This window comes from Antrostomus carolinensis, unplaced genomic scaffold, assembly GCF_000700745.2.
Source record: "Antrostomus carolinensis isolate BGI_N321 unplaced genomic scaffold, ASM70074v2 scaffold24488, whole genome shotgun sequence".
Classification (NCBI taxonomy): domain Eukaryota; kingdom Metazoa; phylum Chordata; class Aves; order Caprimulgiformes; family Caprimulgidae; genus Antrostomus; species Antrostomus carolinensis.
Genome location: NW_010331299.1, coordinates 109,959 through 129,607, shown reverse-complemented (window position 1 = coordinate 129,607; position 19,649 = coordinate 109,959). Strand labels below are relative to the sequence as shown.

Below are 19,649 nucleotides of genomic sequence, written 5' to 3'. Positions count from 1 at the left end.
CCTCACCTCCAGGTGGACTTTGCCAATGCATCCCACTCCCCTTTCGGTCCCTGGCAGGCCACGCGCAGCCCACCACCCCATGCCACTGGAGTTACTGACTCTAGTTAGACCCCAAGAGTAGGAACTTCCAGCCCTGCAGTTCAGCCTCTGGTAGCTGAAACCCCTGTGAAGTCCTGCAGGATGTGGACAGGGCGGCAGTGGGAGGTGGCATATGGGTGTGCAGGACCCGTCCGAGTACTAACCAGCAGTGGAGTACTAACTGCACTGTCATGCAGTTACTAAGAGTGACTGCATGAAACAAATTGAAGCTGCTTTTTGAAATACCTGCTGCAACTGACTGTGGAGGGTTGTGCACGCTCTTGTCCTTTGTCTGGGCCACACATCCCAAGACACAGCTCAGATGGCAGATGAAGCACCTCTTCTGGCCAAGGATGTTGCTTTGGAAGGGCATTGCCTGCACCCGCCTGAATGTCTGGCTCTGAACTGTCATTTATTGCTTTCAGTCTGTCTGAGAAGTGCCAGGCACAGATCTTAGCTGGGCTCTCATGCTGCTATCTGCTGAGTTTGTGCTTCTGCATGCAATGGTGGTAATGGACGTTGCAGTTCCAGTCTTGGGTCAGGTGTTTGATGAATGTCAGTCTGGTTTCATTCTTGCCGTGCCATTTCATCACACTGAGTTACAGGGCCCTGCTTCCTGGGAAGGTGCTTTGAGGTGCCAACAGCAGTGTTGGCAGAAGTAGAAGTTGTTGCAGATCTAGGCTGTATTCTCCTCAATCGTCTGTGGTGGATGTGTGCAGCTGTAACTTTCAAAAAGCTCTTTCTCCTTGTATCTTTGTCACCTTGATGGAATAAACAGCCCCTGAGCATCCTTCCCTCCCTTCCTAAGGCTGAGAGATCAGCTCTGCATCTGTAGCTATCCCACTTGTAGGGTTGCTCACCTTATCAGCTCAACCAGTTCCCTCAAAACTGGTCCAAAGATCACACAGGAGCTGGTTTTTGGTTTGTTTATTTTTTAAGAAGAAAATATGTTTCTGCATTTTATATATAGTTTAAGGGCCTACACAAAGAAAAAAAATTTCTAATTGTTCCTGATGCAATGTGTTTGGCAGTGAGAAAAAATGTGGGTGGGGTGTACAACACCTATTGCAATATGCTTCTCCCCTCCTTGTAGGGGGGGGGAGAGAATGAAAACAATTTGTCTTTGGCAAGCGCTTGTGCTTTTCACAGGGCTCAGAAAAGGAGACCGAAGTTGTTGACTGTCAATGCAAGTGAAGGTCTGCACACCCAGTGTAATATCTGTGCAAAGGGGCAAAAACACTGAGCAGCTCACAGGGTCAAATTAAATTAATGAATGTGATATATTTAGGGGATGAAACTGAGCAGAGGGACCAGGAGCCAGAACTATTTAGTTGTGTTGTGGGCTTGGCCAAGGGATTCATTGTGTGCTTGAATAAGTCACATCCAGGAGGTGCTGGGGTGCACACCAGGAGAAATGCTCAGGCCAGAGGGCCGGAGGTCTCAGCACAGCGCGGCTCTGCTGCCTGCACAAGCAAGCGGTCACACTTTGGGGATTTCTGGAGGCAGCTGTCACACGAGGTTGTGGCAACAAAAGCTCCTCACATGATGCTGAGGACAAAACTGAACCCTCCAAAATCCCCTCAGTGTTTTTCTTGGACTTCACCACACAGCAAAAGATCCAGGAGGGTTCAAGGGGAGGGGGAATTGCTCAGGGGCAACTGGGGACATGAGGAAAGTATCCGCTGTCTCCGCAAGCAGCGTCTAGCTTGCGGCACCCGTCATCTTCCCCCAGCTCATCTTCACTGATGCTACAAAGATTAAAAAATAGTGGTTGGAGCTGGCAAGCTCCAATCCCGGGGATTTCAGAGCCTGGGAATTACAGCAATCTTGTGTGGAGGTGGTTACTTCTGTGGCCAACTCCTTATCCAAGACAAAAGGCTGGTTTTTGAAGGGTGCTGCTGGAAGTGCATGTCGCAGTGCCAAGCAGCCGGGAGACTGTGATGTGTTTTGGATAATCAGATGTAACTTGTACTGAAGTGAACTCTTGTTTCTGGCGGATTTTTATCTTGAAAGAGATGGGGTTTCTCTCTAAAGCCTACACGTGGGGTGGTCTTGCCACAGGAGACCACCAGGGGAGTGCAACAGTGTTGTCTGGGAAAACATGGTGCTCCTTGGTGAGGAAAGGAGCAGTGCCTTTGAAAGATGGCAGGGTCCATCCATAGGGTCTGGGGCTTCTCATATGGACCATGGGAGTGCCCTGTGCTGCTGCTTGTGTCTGCAGTGTTCCTCTGCCCCAGTCACGTTCCTCTGCACAGCCCTGAAAAGCACCAACCTCAGGACAGCAGAGCTATCGGCTTTTTTGAAGCAAACCTGTTAGGTTTATTGGTTGCTCTCAGGTGGCTGCGAAGAACAATTGGGGTGGAGAGAGGAAAACTGAAAGGGAGAAAATAAACTGTGAGGGCTGCAGCTGAAAGCCTTGGAGAGCTGTGCGTGTACAAGCTCTTCTGAAGCACAGCCCTGAAAAGCACCAACCTCAGGACAGCAGAGCTATCGGCTTTTTTGAAGCAAACCTGTTAGGTTTATTGGTTGCTCTCAGGTGGCTGCGAAGAACAATTGGGGTGGAGAGAGGAAAACTGAAAGGGAGAAAATAAACTGTGAGGGCTGCAGCTGAAAGCCTTGGAGAGCTGTGCGTGTACAAGCTCTTCTGAAGCACCCCAGCCAGCTGCCTGCATCGGCTCAGGTAGCAGGACAGCTGCTAGCTTTGCTGTTCTGCAGTAAAGACCTGTGCTCTGTGTAAAGACCAAGCCATGCCCAGGAATTCGGTTTTCCAGCCTGGTTTGCTTGAAAGTGAATTGCTGTGGAGCTGTGTCGGGCAGGGGCAGGTGTTCAGATGACAGAAAACACAAAGAAAATGGCAGCATGGAACTCCATGAGAAGCAGACAGTGACAGCAAGCTGGCCCAAGTAGGGAACTAGCTGGGCTGCAGTTTCCCCGTTGCTTTAACCTGGGTGAAGGTTTCCCCTCTTTGGACTTCGGGATGCGTGTCTGTGCTGTCCATCTTGCTGCAGCATTGCTGTCTGTGCACTTGGGCAGTGAGTCAGATTGTGGAGCTGAAGTGGGTGAAAACCAGCCTCTTCTGTTCAGGTTATTTCCAGCCAGGCCAGTGTGCGTGGTGGCTGCCAAAGGGCTGGTGCTGGGACCAGGAGAGTGGTGGGAAACATGTGGGAGGACATGGGTTTACCAGACTAACATTGTGGCTGAAGAGTTGGGAGAGAGGCTTCTTGCTGTCAATTAGGGTAAGCCAGGTTGCACTGGCTGCTCCAGAGGACGGGTCACAGGAGTGGTCAGAGCTGGGAAGCTGGTTCTCTACCATATTTTTGTCCTTTTTCCCCCCTGTTAGCCTCAGTCACAGCTGTGTGTGCCTCGTGTTTCTGCAGCTGCTCCTGGAAGCAGAGTGTTGTCTCCTGCTGGTTTGTAGCTTGCTCATGGGCTGTCACCTCTTCTTTCCCACACAGGCATATCCATTCAGGTATTCAGACGGATTCGGCATGATAAGTTCTCAGTTGGGTTGCATGTTAAGACACTGTTAATTTTCATGGATGCAAAAGGTGGCCTACATGCTCAGGGCCAGTTCCTGTGTCTCAGGACATAGGATTTATATTCAATTTTGCTATTTTTTCAGATTTAAGAATATTTAAATTACAACCAAATAGTTTGTCTTGATTAGTCATGTTGTTACCACAAGAGCTGACATAATCTGTGAAGCCAGAGGTAACACCTCTTGGTTTGAGTCCCAGTGGAGGGTAGGGGCAGATGTCACCTCTTGAGGAACAAACTCCTTGGGGGAGCTGGGTGCAGCGACAGACCAGGTTACCGGTCCTCGGTCATAGCACAAGGCCTGTGAATTTTTTTTTGTGGCTCCCTAGGGATGCTGGCAACACTGCTATGAAATGGAAGATAAAAAGCAAAAGATGACAGGACAGTTACTTTGTGCCCTGGAAATTGCTCACTCATTGCATACAGACCCCATGTGGCTGGAACCTAGAAGAGGTGTCGGTCTGAAATAAAAAGCATCAAAGTGGAAAAAGTAGGAATGAACTAGAGACAGAAGATGCTCATTTTCCGACCAGGACGGCTTAAATGGCTCTTGACGAGGTGAATCAATTGTTATTCCCCTTTGCTTTTCTGGCAGTCAGCCTTTGGCTCTAATGAGCTCATTACAAACAACCTCGTGCCCATCTCCAACAGGTGGAGAGAGCAGGATCTCTCTGCCCTCCTCTCCGCAGCAGCAGCTACAGCTGCTTGGCAAAGCCTCACAGCACTTTCTTTTTTTTTTTCCCTTCTTTTTTCCTTCTTTGCTTTCCGAAAAATGACTTCTCAACCCAAGATGTGAGGCTTGGTTGACATTTTCTGGAAGACGGATGAAAAAGGGCAGAGCTGAAACTCTTCCTTCTTTTGTAAACAAAAGCCGGGAGAAAAACAGTTGTTTTGAATTTAAAGAAAATGTTTTCATTGGAAAAATGAATAATTTCCTGAAAGACTTACAACCAAATGAAAAATGTTTCCTTCTTTCTAAAATTCTCTCAGATAAATATTTACCCTTTTCCAATCGGTGTCTCACACCCGTAGCCGTGTTCTGTTGTTTGGTTTTCAGCAGGGACCGGGTGTCTCTCCCTCCGTCCCTTCCCATGCTGTGCACGTCCGCTTCGGCCACAGATGCTGCACTTAGGGGACCCCTCAGTCCTTTTGCTGATTAGCTGAAGCACAAGAGCTGAGTTCATCCCAAGGCAACTCACCATTTCTTCTCTCAAACATCACTTAAAAAGGTCTCTCTTGCATCACCTGCCATGAAGGCAAAAGGGCGGCTTTATCCTCCCTGGCTAGTGTGTCTTTGACATCTGCTCTTCTCAAACCAGAAGCATTCGGACAGCGAGATACACATCTCCAGCATGTCCCACCATGCCTGTGCAGATGCCTCGAGTAGCTCAAATGGCACTTTTGTTTTGCTCCTGCCTTTCCTCCGTGGGCACCAGCCCTTGCACTAGAGTTTTCCAAGCGGTGTCACTTGCCCGATTCCTTGTCCACCGTTGAGCACCGCTGCCCAAGCCTGGCTCCTGCAGAGGAGGGGCACAGGGCAGCAAAGAGGCTGTCTGAGCATGAGGACGTGGCAGGGGCTTCAGGTCAGGCAAGGAAAACTCTGCAAAGCTGCCAGATCGGAGCAACTTGGAAAGACCAATGCAAGGTACACTTAATAATGCACACAAATGAAAAATCAATGGATGTAGGAACCTAAAGGAACGGTCCAATTTCTAAATGAAAAACCATTGGTTTCTGTTGACTTCAGTGAAAACTGTGGGTTAATCAGTCCTTTTGAAATTGGCCTGTATCTCCTTATGGCTTGAGATGGACTTGGCTTAATTTTATGAAGCATTTCTTTTTTGTACATCAGACTTACCCTTTGGTGTGAAAACATTTCTAATGAAACTCTCCTAATTGGAAAACACATGACTTGAAAACCCTGGACGCATAAGTCCGTGATAATTGGGTCTGAGGCTGATTTTGTGCTGTCAGTTCATCTGTGTTGGGAGCTGATTGATGTCAGCACTTAATCCAGGTATCTGCAAAGTACCATCAAAACAAATTGTTATGTTTTTCACACCAGGGTGGGAATTGGCTGGGTTGAGGAGGTTGTTGTGAGGGCTGTTAAATTTTTGTAGCAAATTCTCAATATTTCCCGGGTAGGATATTTTCCATGGACACCCCTCAGGCCTCTGTATTGTACAGATTTTATACGGCCCTAATTTCCATTGGCTTTAGGGGGCCAAAGGTGTTGGTTCATGCATGAAATTACTATCGCTGGAACGGTGGATCTGTCTGGCCTGTTTTCCTCCTGTTCTGTGTAATGTTGAGGAAATTTCAGCAGTGGCTTGGACTATGTGAATTGAATGTGGCGTGAAGTCCTGGCCATGTGAAATTCACTTGCCCATTAATTATTCTTGCTTGCTGATTCCACTGAATTTTTAGGAGCAAACTGGGATGTGAGCCGGGGAGGAATGTGAAGAGGAAGAAACCTTCATCTGTGAGACAGCGTGTTCCAAAGAGCACTCACCAACACTAAGAACGTTTTGAAAAGAAATAAGGAAATAGGCAGCCTCTTTTGCTGATTGCCTGCAAACACAGTATTTGCTACTGTGTTTGCAGGCAGTCTCCCCAGGGTCATTCCCAGGTGGGGGGAAAAACCTCTCTCCTTAGCTGGAGATCTGGAAGACCCAACGAGTTGTTGGGTTACCTGGGCTCTCATGGGACCAAAATGGCACCTTGACGTGGGGCTCTCCCATTCCCCTTTCTGTTTCACACTGGCCAGTTCCCAAGAGACTGATGTGCTCTCTGGAGCCTTTCCTGCAGGAGCAGCCCGATAGCACCCCAAGAAACAAGTGTGGCTGTGTCCTGCAGCTCTCCGAGCCTCCAGGAAGCTGTGGTACCCTGGAGCTTCAGTTCCTCCCTTGCATTCTGCTTATTTAAGTGAAAAGATAAAAGAAAAGAGTATGAGTTGCACTGATTGCAGTCAGCAAGGATCTTTGTGTATGGGTGGGAATTTACAGGAATTTAGTGAAGGAAAGCATAACGAGAGCTAATGATTGGAAGTGGAATTAAGAGACAGTTAAACGGAAAGGAAGGGGCAGATCTTTATGCAGGGGATGATTAACCTTTGGTACAGAGGAGGTGGAGTCCTCATTCTGCAGGTCTTTGAATCGAGACTGGTTCATATCCTGCAAGTGTGTGTTAGCCAAGCAAAAGTGACTGACCTTGGCCCTGCCCTTGGGAAGGAAAGTCAAAGGCATGTGGTGAACACTCCCAGCTTTCATCTCTGTGATCATCCCAACTGACTCCTTACTTGCCTCAGCTTTCGTGCCATCCCTGCTTCTTTTCCTCACTTTTTTCCTGAAGGGTCATGTGCTCGCATCTTTACAGAGCCCACGGGAAACAATACTTGCTTTGTTCAAGCTGTCTTCACTCCAGTTCCTTCCCTTTACCTTGTCAAACACCAGGAAAGGTTAACTTGAAAACTTTGTCCATTTAGCAGAGCTTGGCTTCAAGTCAACAACTCCAGGCTAACAGTGTTTATCAGGCGGCAGGAGATCAATTCTAATTCCTGAACAGTTATCGTTCTTCCTGTTGCGGCTGTTCTCCAGCACTTTGAGATGCTGAGAAACTTTGCGTACAGGTGTTTGCAGGAGGCAGAAAGATTGATGTCTCCCTGCAGGTTCTACAGCTGATCATATCGGTCATAACTACCTCTATTGTCTTATGTGAGGGCGCTGTGTTTTCTTCCCCCCCACCCCAAATGTTGGTTATAGTCTGTGGGAGCCAGCTCGGTGCAGTCACAGAAAGAGCGTCAGACTGGTGTGAAATTGGTATTATCTCAGCCTGGTTCCTGTGCTGGAATATATTGATGTTCTACTGAGGCTGCCAGAGATGCACACACTCACTTTTGTTAACAAATAGACATGGAAGTAAAAGTGTGTGCACTGCCCCAATTCTCTGTAGCAATTGCCTGATTTTTATTTCCCCCCCTCCATTTCTATGCTTAGTCTGCCTCGGTTTGGCAGCAATCAGAGGGAGAAACTGGCACCCTGCAGAGTGAACCATCACACACAGCCCAAGCCTTACCCTTCAAGTGGGCATCCTGACCAGGGGCACACAGCGGGCAGAGAGCAAACAGGTTGCCTGGCTTATGAGGCTTAACTGTGGAAGGCAGCCAGTGAGCACTGTTAGTGCTGTCCTTTGGAGCACAGCAGGGCTGTTACAGCAGGGATCCCACCTTACTGCTGGCCAGGGGAGGAAAAAGGCTGTTTCATTCACTAGTGACATTGTCACTGCTGGACCCAGCTTGGGCTGAGCAAGGGGCAGGCGTGGGGCAGGTCCCCGCGTGCTTGGCAGTGAGGCATGCGCCGCTGTGCATGGCACATGGATGTCTCTCCGTGTGCTGAGCATCCACATCCTGCTCCCCTTTTCTTAGAGCAGCCAGGTGAGGAAAGGGCAGACTGGAGGGATGAAGGTGGGAAGGCAGGCTCTTGCCCCTCTTTTTCTGCCTTGGCTGCAAAATGACAAATAATTTTTGAGTTGGTTGGGGAAAACAGGTAGGAAGACCTAGAACGAAGAAACTGACGTGGGCACAGTCCTGTCTTACATTTTGTGCTGCAGTTGCAGCTGCCCTGGCATTCATTTCCTGGCACATCATGTCCTTGCCTCTTTCGGAAGTAGGTGCTGGGCAGCTCAGCCACCAGCATTGCCCTGCTCTCTTTTGGGCTCTTAGGCAGCTGCCCAGTGAGGGCAAAGCTTGAACGGGGCTTCATCCCTTTCCTTCCTCCCTCCCCATCCTCCTCCTCCTTGCTGGGCCTGGCAGGATGTCACCGTGCACTCAGCCATTTCTTCTGAAGCAGCTCATGAAACAGGGCCCCTTTCTTCTATCAGGTGAGTATAATCTGGCAGGATTGCCGGTCCTGCTGTGCTTTTGGGTGGGGTGAGAAGGGATGCTGCTGTCTGCAGCAGAACTGGGCAAGGCGGTGCCTGGGGTGAATCCACTGTAGCCAGCAGATCCCTGGCTGCATGGGAATCCAGTGTGGAGAGAGCTGTCACACGGTAGATCCACCTGGTCCTGTGCTATGAGGATATTCACACTGACACACCAGTCCTTTGTTTCAGGTGGTTAATGAAGCATGTTTGGTTTTTGGCTTCATACTGTGGTAGTGCAATCTCTCTCTCTTGTCGTGCCCTCACACCTTTCCTAAGTGGCCTTGCTCAGAAGCTTCTTTGGGTTTCAAACTTAAGTCAGGATTGTCTGAATCAGTATAAATCTTTGAGGGCAAAAAAGGATGTGCTTGTTTGCTCTTGCTTCGCAGGTGGAGTCTCATCCAGGAGAAGTGAAAACCTTTCTGCTAAGTATTACTTTAAAATGGGCTTCTACATAATTTGTAGTGAGGTGGGTATTGGTCTCTCCTCGCAAGTGACAAGTGATAGGACAAGAGGAAACAGCCTCCAGTTGTGCCAGGGGAGGTTTAGATTGGACATCAGGAAAAATTTCTTCACCGAAAGGGTTGTCAAGCATTGGAACAGGCTGCCCAGGGAAGTGGTGGAGTCACCATCCCTGGAGGTATTTAAAAGATGAATAGATGTGGCACTTAGGGACATGGTTTAGTGGGCATGGTGGTGTTGGGTTGATGGTTGGACTTGATGAATTTAGAGGTCTTTTCCAACCTTAATGATTCCATGATTCTATAATTTAAAAGTGCTGCTGTCTGTACTTCACCAGCAGCCTCTGTAAGTCCTGGGTGTGCATGGACAGTCACTGAGGTCCTCTTTGACACCCTTGCAAAATATCTCCTGGCCAGCACTGGGGAGCGTTTTGGAGGAAGCGTGCACCATCATGCCTGTGGTAGCCTGCAAATCTATGCATCATGTTGGCCTGATAGCTTTCCTCTACAGATTAATTAATTTTGAAAATGGAAGAGGAAGATGGGAGAGCATGCACTGCTGGGCCTCTTCTGTCCTGCAGCCTCCAAAGGATGCTCTCTAATGTCTCTCTGGGCTCAAGACTCTGGGCTCATCCTCAGTGAATCACTAACCAAAACCACTGAGATCTTGCTCCGTACGCCTTCAACTACAGTGTTTGCTGTTGTTCAGAGTGCACAAAAAGCTGTGAGAGGGTGTAGGATACATCTATTTCCTCTTCTAAAATGAAGGGAAATGGCCTGAAGGGACTCAATTATGGAGCAACACACTATTTCCTTCTTGCTTGATGTCTTGGTTCAGAGAGGGGTTTGGTTAGTGCTTACACCTTTGCCTTGTAGTTTAAAAACGATGGTGAAAGAAAACCAAGAACAAATACTGAGCAAGGAGCTGAGTGGATAATCCACAGATGAGCCAGATTAGCACAGGGTCATCCTGAGCCATAGCTGGAATCCAAGCCATTTAACCTGCCATGAATTGCTCCCATCAGAGAGCACCAGATGTGGCCTGTGTGCTGCTGACCAGATGTGTTTGCTGTGGCGTTTTGATGGCATGTGGCAAGTTAAGAAACCCTCCAGGGACCTCATGCTGCCTTAAGCACTAGTAAGGCCACTCCACAGGAGACAAGGACTGCTGCAGGGAGCGATGGAGAGCTTTGTGCCACCTCACCTCGCTGTCACCTCAGCACCCCGCACCTGGTGGCACCCACATCCCCGTCCCTTGCCTGGTTCGGGGTGAAGACAGAAAAATAAGGTCCCTTTGTGCTGGAAGGGCAGCATATTCGCTGCAGTCTAGTGTTTCTAGACTGGTTTGCAGAGATGAATACTGCAGAAAAACCTCTTCCCCTCAGACTCCTTGACCTGGCCTGTTTAGCAGCACAAAAAAGACGCAACAGAGCCTTTGCATCACCTCATTTCTGTTTTTGCTTCTGTATCCTCTCCAAGAGAGGGAAGGAGAAGCAGGTACACCCATCTAGGCACTAGTGGGGCGCTCTGCTCACCTCCAAGAACAGGCAGCAAAGTAAATACTCCAAGGGACAGCCTTAGCTTTTCCAAATGACACTTCCCAGGGAAGATCCAGGTGCTGTTCATACAGGTTTGGGCATGGGAAGGCTGCAGGTTTCTCTTCCTGATTGACAACAGCTGCTATGTGCTGTGGATACTTGGGCACCAGAGTTCTTAAAAAGAAAGGACGGACCCTGTAGCAATGATTGCACCAATAAAATTTGGCATTCCCACTTTTATATTAAATTTTTTTTATTGAGATGATGTAATTACAGGCATTTTAAAAATTATTTGCAACTCACTGGCCCTGAGAATAGGCTTTTTTGTTTGTTTTTGTTCTGTTACATTCATTTGATTCAGTCCCTTAACCCCACACCTTAAAAAACCAAAAAGCCATCATCAATAAAAACAAACAAGAATTTTATTTAAAAAAAAAAAAGACCTTGAGCTGATGCATTCTGGATTTGCACATGGTTGCAGTCTGACAAAGAGATCTGGAAAATGCACGCGTGGAGTCTGAAATCTGGGGAGGGTGGCAGTGACTTTAGTGTTCACAGGGAGGGCCCCAGTAGTGTTCTTTGGATGGAGAGGTGGGCAAAAGCTTTCAAACTTAAATGAGGAAAATGTTCTGCTGTGGAATCGCAGCGTGTCCTACCTGACTGGCTTGTGGCCTGTTCCGACTTGTAGCAAGCTGGTGGCAATGAAGGTCCCACTTAAATGCACAGTGTGAAGATCCTTTGTTGGGTGTTGAGGTTGGCAGGGACCTCTTGAGGTCATCTGGTCCAACCCCCCTGCTCCAGCAGGGCCACCTAGGGCCAGTTGCCCAGGACCATGACCAGATGGTTTTTGTGTGTCTCCAAGGACGAGACTCTCTCTCCCTTTTCCCACTTGCTTTGGTGGCAAAGGCAGAAAGTTTGGCTGCTTTGCTGCTGGCGAATTCTACACTGGGAAATCAGAAAATGGGGAGGGGAGGTGGGTGTCAGGGTCAGTGGAAAGCCAGCATTAACATTTGGTAGCCCAGATGGGCAGCCAAGTGATCCCATAGCTCAGTACGTTCGTGCTCTGTTTGCATTCTGTGTACCTGCCACTTGGACGTGAGGTAGAAGGGAACCCGTCTGCTGCAGCTCCCCTAACCTGGTTTTATTTTATATTTTTCAGTCATAGCGGGTAAAATTGCTTCCAAGGCTCCAAGAGCAGTTCGAATCCTGCAGCTCCCACAACAGGTCCCAAGCCCCTGGAGTTGTGGCAGCTGGAGCGTCACCTGTTCCACTCTCTGCTGCACCATGCAGACCGGGCAGAAGGCAGTGGACAGCACCAGCCAGGATGGGCCTCTGGCGGAATCAGCCTGCTCCAAGTTCAAAGGCTATTTTCATTCCAACTTGGATCAGCCTTGAGAGAAATTGCCTATGGTTATGGTGGAGAAGGCGTCTTAAGATGTCCTTTACGTGTAATCTGGAATTTTCCAACAGCCACCAAAGATTTTTTTCCCCCTTTGACTCAGATTCTGCAAGTGATTGCAATTTTTTAGTAAAGGTATTTCCTCTACAAAACTTCCCTATGGGACAGCAGGTGTGATTTCAGGATTCCTTGCTTTTTCCTGTCTTACCTAGTGCTGAGGAGGAACTCCGTTTGCTAGTGCACACAGTGAGCATATTGGCTTATACTGGTGGATTGTCTCTCGTTCTCTGTATGAGTGCCAGCGTGCACCTTGGCCACGACAAAAACCTGTGCTTCATCAGAGCACTTTCTACAGAAAGTCCCTATTGGGTTTTTTGAGGGTTTTTTTAAAATCCTCACCATCTTGTAACAACAGCTGCAGCCAACGGCAGAAAATGAGTTGTCCCAGCCAGAGCAGCAAAGGCTGTGACTCGTTCTGCACACACTTTTAGTTTCTCTCTACTACTGAATACCGTAAGGAACACAAGAAACCAGCAAGAGCTTTTCTTTACGTTGATGCTTCTGATCACACTTCACTGGTCATTCATATTCACCTCACCCTCTTCACCCCAGCTCCCGAGACACGGCTGCAACTTGGGTGCCCTTGAGCAGGGTGACAGAGCACAGTAATTCCTTGGCCCCTTGGTTTCAAGGGACCTTTGGTTTCAGATCTGTGACCACTGAAGTCCCTCACTGTCTCCCAATCTCACACCTCCTGAGCTCCAAGGACTTCAGAGTCACAAATGTGCTGCTCTTCTTTCTGATACATACTCCTGTGTCTTTTCTTCTGAGGCAGAAAAGTCACATACGTGGTGTGCTGGGACACGTAACATATTGACTATGATTCAATTAAAAAAAGATGTAGCTGGGAAAAGCTTCCGGAGAGAAGTGTGCCCTGTCATTCCTCATCGGATACTGGCTCTGAAAAATCTCTCCTCTTGGTATGATGCCTGTCTGCACCCTTAACAAAGCTGTTCCTTCTACAACCCGTGACTCAGTATTAAGCCTTTTTGGGAGATGGGACTAGCTCTGTTTAAACACAGGGGACACTATTCATTGCTCAGTGCGCTTTTTTTCCTGGATAGATTAACTCTCTTGTTCAATATGTGTCAAGATCAAATGTTGTGTTGGTTTAATAGCAGGTAAGAGCTCTATCATGGGAATGTACCTTGTTTTTTGGCTGAAATGGCTTAGATTAGCCCACTGAATTTTTCCATATCTAGGATGCATGTTCCCATAAAAGAAGCTTTCTGTTTTAATGAACTGCTGTGGATGTGCTTTCTCCCAGCCACCATGTGGTTTCTGTACGCATCTTCGCCATCTGCAAGCACCACTTCTGCTGCTAGATCCTCCTTCTTTTAAAAGGGCGACTGATGATGGATCACTGGACGCCAGGACACCAGAGACTTTCCTGTCATGGTGGCCCAAGCAACGTGAAACGGAAAAGGCCAGTAGTTTCTCTTGTATTGGCCATCAAGGACAGCTGAGCTTCCTGCGACCAAACCAGGTACAGCTCTTTGCCTCACGCGGAACACTCTCAGTGCAGCAAACCAAATCGGAGGTGTAAAAAATGGGGCACCTTACAACCTGAACAAAACCAAAACCCCAGAAAGCAACAAGGCTGTAGGATTTCTTTTTTTCTTGTCTTTTAAATCATATTAAAAATGGGCAAGCTGAGACCAGCTCCTCTGATGGCAGAGCTGTGGGGTGGGGGAGGGTAGTGGGAAGCATTAAAAAAACCCCAAAAACCAAATCCCAAACCAAAGCCAAAGTCAATTACAAGATGTAAGTACAGCTATTTGGTCCCTAGTTCTCTACCATCAGTTTTCAGACTGGTGAATTACCTGCCTCTCCAGCAGCACAGAATGATCCTGGAAAGGTTTCTGAGTAACACAAACCATGTGATGGGTCCCTTTGCTTTCTTCCTATGATGTAAGAAACAGTCCTTCACCTTTCACCCCGAAATTCCTAGAAGGTATAAGAAAAACCCCTCCCTTTTGTAATTACAGATGCTTCAGCCTTTGCTTTTTTATAGAAAACTCTGAGCTGAAATTCTGCATTGTGGATATATTGTGGGGGTTACATATATATACATATATATATGAACTGTTTCTATATATACCCATATATATGTATTTGTCCCTGCCCTCCCTCCCCCTCGCTCCATTCTATCACTTCTTTGCTAGAGGGAGGGAAAATGTCAACATCAGTCTATTGCAGAGGTTTGTCACATTTATTTTTCTCCTCCCCGGAGCACTTAGGTGATTGGTTTTGGTCCATATTCCAGCAGTTAACAGCCACTCGCAGGACTCGTCCCGCGCCCAAGCTACGCCGGGATGATTCCCAGCCTACACGTGAAGGGTGACTCCTCTTCATCTGACAGCTATGATGTGCGGTAAATTCTTTTGGTAGCTTCAACACACTTCCGAGTGGCAGCACATGTAAATTGATCCGAGCAAACTGGAACCCTGGAGCAAATCCCTTCTGTGATGCTATTGTTTTATGTGGTGTTATGTCATGAGACTTGCACGGAAAATAAGAGTGCTCTATTTCCATAGGAAAGCCTTCCAAAAAAAAAACCAAACCCCCCAAAAAAGCATAATCTGACGTCTTGTCCTATGTGAGATAAGGAAAGTCAAACTGCATGTTTATTAGGGAAAAAAAAAACAACAAAAAACCCCCAAGAACTGAAACAAAACAAAAAGAAAGAAAGAACTCAAGGGAGACTTTGCAGGAACAGTGAAGTAGTGCCTAAGTCCGGGCTTCCTCCCCTTTACTTTTCTGCCAGCACCACTTCTGCCTGTTAGTTTGTTTTGTTAAGGTGCTTCAGGTCCTGCATGGTCTTCAAGCTAAGAAGCGACCCCAAGTACTGCTTCTGTGTTGTTCCTTCCCCTCCCAAACCGTGCCAGCCATCTGGGCAGATGTTTCTCCTGTGGACCCACGGAGGCGGTGCACCAGTTCCCTTCAGCACTCATCTTCTTGGTATATTTGTTCATCCAGTTCCTGGGATTCAAGGTGCTCGAGGCGGTCTGTTCGGCCACTCATAATCTCATCTGGGGTCTTCATGAACCTGCAAAACAGAGAGAGAAGCATATTTCCCAGTGGTCTCAGCTTTTACCTTCATCAAGACGTTGAGGCCCCTGAGCTCTACAGCCTCCAGAATCATCTTTACTGTATCCTCCTAGTGACTTAGTATTTCCCAGCTTTTCCCCAGTCTACTGGTGTCTTCCCTCCTCCATACCTGCAAAGGAAACAAAAATAATACCACAGGCATTTACCCCTGCTCCTTGAAAGTCTAAATTTGAACAAAACCCCACATTCTTTTCCCGGGAATGATATTTACTTCTCCCTCATATTGTTTGCTGTTGTCTTGTAAGATGACAGTATGTCACAGGTACACTTATTTATGGTGTCTGGTGACAGAAACATTAGAGACCTTTATGGCCAGCACATTTCAAAGCCAAAGCACTTGCAAGGCGTGGAGAGGCAGAGGGCTGCTGGTTTGTGCAGGCTTGTGTGTAGGTGGGTGAAGAGGAACACGAAACGCCAAAGTAACAGCAGTGGAAAAAGCCAAGGACCAAGTCAGAACAAGTTCTGGGAAATGGAAAAAGCCCTGAAAGAAACAGCTTTTGGGCTGAGGAACTGTGAGCAAAGAGAGCCTCTTCCTGTGTGATTGCAGCAAGCGTAATGGTAATGAAGCAGCATCCTCTGTAAATGAATGCCACGGCTCCCAGCACTCATGTCTGGATGCAGTAAGTCTGCAGGGGGCTAGAAACAGAAGCTGCCTCTGGGGAGGCACGGCAGCAGTAGGAAATGGGAAAGGACAGCCACCAGCCTGCAGATCGAGTCTGCAGTCCTGATGTTTGCCAGGATGCTTTTGAGCACTACTGCACAGAGACAGCACAGAAAAGCTCTGCTTTTCCTTTCTGCATTTAATGGCGTGGGAAGAGAGAGTGGCACAGGAAGGATGAAATCCTAGTTTAAACACAAATCACTTTCCTAAGTACTTCTGGAGAAATTAGGATGAAGATGTTTATGCTGGAAGTGTTACAAAATTTCACAGTCTTTCATTAACAGTGTACTGGCTAACATTCAGCAGTACAAAATGTGTTAATAAGAGGAGGTGATTTTATTTTAGGTTGATGATATGCTCAGTATCCTTGCCCCAGAGAAAACGAAACCAACTGACAGGAGCTTCGTTACTATCACTGACCCAGAAAAATCACCGCTGAAGCTAATGGGCAAGACTTGCCGCCTCTTCTGCCTCTGAGGTTGTAAAGCTGAGGGCTTTCCATCTGAAAAATCTGGAGTCTCTCAGCAAAGGCATAGCACAGCCTGGAACTAACCTTTTGCCATCCCTTCTAATTTTGGAAATCATGTGCACATATGCATTTAGGGGGGAAAAAAAAAAAAAGAGCTGTGACTCACTGCTGTCTGTGTCACTCCCATGTGTAAGCTGGGAGAACGCTGCTAATGTAAATGGTGTTACGGTGGTGAAGAACTGGCAGGCAGGAGTGGTGAATCAGTCCCTGGCTACACAGGGAAAAGGCACCAAAGCCTACGGGCCAGACTGTGCCCTGATTTAAACCCTGCGCTTGTCTTGTTGATCTTGCGTGAGGATGAAATCAAAACAGAGAGTGATCCCACTGCCCTCCCCACCTTCTGTCTGCTCTGTAACCATGTGGGAAATGGGGTGATGTGAACCGCACTGCAGTAATTCGGGTATTCTTCCTGGTCAGTGTTTTAAGTCACGTCAAGGAACTCAAAGCATGGGCATTTGTAACAGCATTTGATTAAATTTTAAAAAACCAACCCAGAACTAGAAGCTATTGAAGAAACAGTATCTGGGATCCCTTTTGTTGCAGAAGACACTCGGGCAACCTATTAGAAATCCTTCTCTGGCTCCATTTTACTTCAGCTCTGTACAGATATCTGCAGATGACAACTGCCTGCACGTTACTTCTGAAGTCACATTTCCTATTCTTTCTGTGCTTGCGAGAAATAGCCAAGAAAGGCACATTAATGGCTTGATTTTTTGCAGCTGTTCTTTTTCTCTTCAGATATAAATAGGTCTAAGAAAACAACATCAATAAGTTTTTATTGGGAATTGTGCAAAAAATGCTTTGTTGTTCTTTTTTTTTCCAGTTTCCGAAGGAAATGAGGTTTATATGCTCATGTTTTATGCTCCCTGGTGACCTTTGAATCTGTTGGTCAATTTTGGGCAAGTCTGACAGAGGAATTGAGGTCTCTATGGGTATTAAGTTTCTACAGCTTTGAGAAAATAGGCAGCCTGGTTGAGAAGAGATGGACTCCTGTTTTGTTTTTGCCCCCCACTGAAGGAGAGGCTCCAAAATAAGCACCACATTCACTATTCAGTATCATCCTGCGGGCAGCGCAGCCTTCACACAAGGCCACAGCAATCCAGGTTCCCTTGGTACTGCTGCTGATGGAACAACCTTGTTCTAACTTGCCACAAAAAAAATTAAGATCATACAGTTGATTTTGACTGTGGTTCCTTCTTCCCTTTACTCTCCTTCCCCCATCTAAGTCTCCTTCTAAGAGCTGACATAAACAAGACATTCCACAGAAACCTTTTCAGCTGTAGATAGTTGGAGTGCTAACGCAGCTCTGTTAGCTATTTAAGAAAACAAACTCCAAGGCTGCCTTCCTATTGATATAATTTCCAAGCACAGTACTAGATCCAGACCACGGACATCAAAGCAGTCTTCGGTCCGAGTTCAGTGTTCTGTGGCTCAGATGTATGCACCAGGATTCGCTGCTCTTGTCTGAGGAGAACTGGAGTGCTCTCGCACTCTGCCAGCCGTGCTCCAGTCTGTACAAGTAACTCCCTGCTGTAATGCTGTTTCAGGCACTATTTCCTAAATTCTTGGTTGTATCACCCAATCCGATGCGTTAGGTTTTACGAGCAGCCCTTGCAGGTCCCTCTCTTCCTTGAAGGCAGCACTGCTGAAGACATGGTCATCAGCACTTCCCTGCTGCGATGCTGATGCACTTGAGGAAGTGCCTGATCCCTGCTTAGCTTTCACCAGCAGCTGTGTTTGAGAAGTGAATTTGGAGTGGGTTTTCCAGCAGTTTGGCTGAGATCATGAATCATTCAGCCAAGGTCTTAAACAATGGCACAGCCCTCCTGAAGCAAGTGAAAAGGCTTCTATTGACTCCACTGCTCGTTGAAACAGGCCCATATTTTGTGAATTGGTGCAGTTCCCTTGAAAGCTGGGAAGCCCTGGTCCAGACAGCTTTTACAAATATACACCCGTTGTCACCTGTGTTATAGCTGTGGCAGTGAAGTATCCCACAGGCAATTCCATCCTACATCTTAAAAACTAATTGTCCGTAGAAAGGAATGGCAAAGAAAAGAAAAAATTACCTGAACAAAAGCCTTTGTCCTGGCTCCTTCCGGATAATATTTAGTTTGTAGTAGTGGCGTAGGGCTCTGGACATTTTCTCATAAGTCATATTTGTTCTGTTCTGTTTTTTTCAAAAGAAAAAGGAAAAATATGGTGAGATGATTCATTAAAACCTTCCTAAAGGAGCTGAAGAACTACCACAGCTAGCTAAAGTAATGAAGTCAGTTCAAGAAATTACATGTTTCACTCTTCTGTGGTTTGCAGGCCTGTCCTGCCCCTCTAGCCCTCATCACCAAATTTTTATGGGTCTTTTTTCATTCAGGGCAATTTTAGCAAGAAAGTCTAACAAAAGTTCCAAGTGAGGTTTTCCTACTGTTACTTGGATCACAGATAACAAACCACAAGAGGAGACATTAGATGGAGGGAGATGCTCATGGCAAGTGGGATGTGACAGGTTTGTTCTTAATGAAACCACCTTTTGTAAGAGCGTAAGAAGAGGGGCTAACAGACTGAATCTGTCAGCGATCCCTGCTAAGAGTGCTGTTCCTCTGGGATTGCCCCCCATTAACTGGTTAATGCTTACAGAGCACTGTGGAAATTGAAAGCCTGGTTCTCCTCTTGTTATACACGTGTAAATCAACAAGCCCATTAGGTGGTACATCTGCTTTAATGACAGAGCCTCCCCTTCATTCTGGGAGCTGCTGACCCCAAAGGCTACACATCCAGAGCAGAGCAGGGTGACTGTGGTAGGGCCCTGCTGAAGGCAAGTGTCCCAAGGCAGAGGTGATGGGCTGTATGTGGGCAGCCCCCTGGCACTAACCTAAAGTCCCAGCAGAGAGGCAACTATTCTGGCAAAGCTGTGTTTCCACAAGTGTAAAGCAGCTGCCTTGCCATGGGCAAAACATGCCAAGCTAGTAGAAGCACGCTTTTCCTCTGTGAGCCTCCACCATGTTAGGAGTTTGGCTTGGCACAGCTCTGTCAGTCCAAGACCAGGCAGAAGTCTGTAGTGTTGACCCGGCTTTATTAAATAAGACTGATCCACCTGCCTGAAATGCCCCCCAGGATCAGACCTCCTCTGCTTGTCCTGACCGCAACAGCTCTGCTAAGGGAGGCCACGTAAAGAGCTCCTGTGGCAATTAAATACCAACAATGACAATGTTTTCCCTGCAAAATCAAGATTCTGCTCACTGGGAAGCCCCTTGAAATACCAGGTGTGCTTTTTTCCATTTCATAGAATCATAGAATCGCCTGGTTGGAAAAGACCTCTGAGATCATCAAGTCCAACCATACCTGTCCACTACTAAACCATATC

The 19,649-nt window shown here is 47.3% G+C and overlaps 1 protein-coding gene across 1 annotated transcript in view; it reads right to left on the bottom strand.

The window, feature by feature from the left end:
- Window positions 1-14,584: 14,584 nt before the first annotated feature.
- ETV6 (ETS variant transcription factor 6) overlaps window positions 14,585-19,649 on the bottom strand; it is a 39,952-nt gene continuing 34,887 nt past the window's right edge. The window contains exons 6-7 of the mRNA XM_010173184.1: window positions 18,358-18,458; window positions 14,585-15,039 (exon numbers count right to left, since the gene is read on the bottom strand). Coding sequence (XP_010171486.1) covers window positions 14,934-15,039; window positions 18,358-18,458 — 207 coding nt within the window. The 3' untranslated portion in view covers window positions 14,585-14,933. The remainder of the gene's footprint in view (window positions 15,040-18,357; window positions 18,459-19,649) is intronic.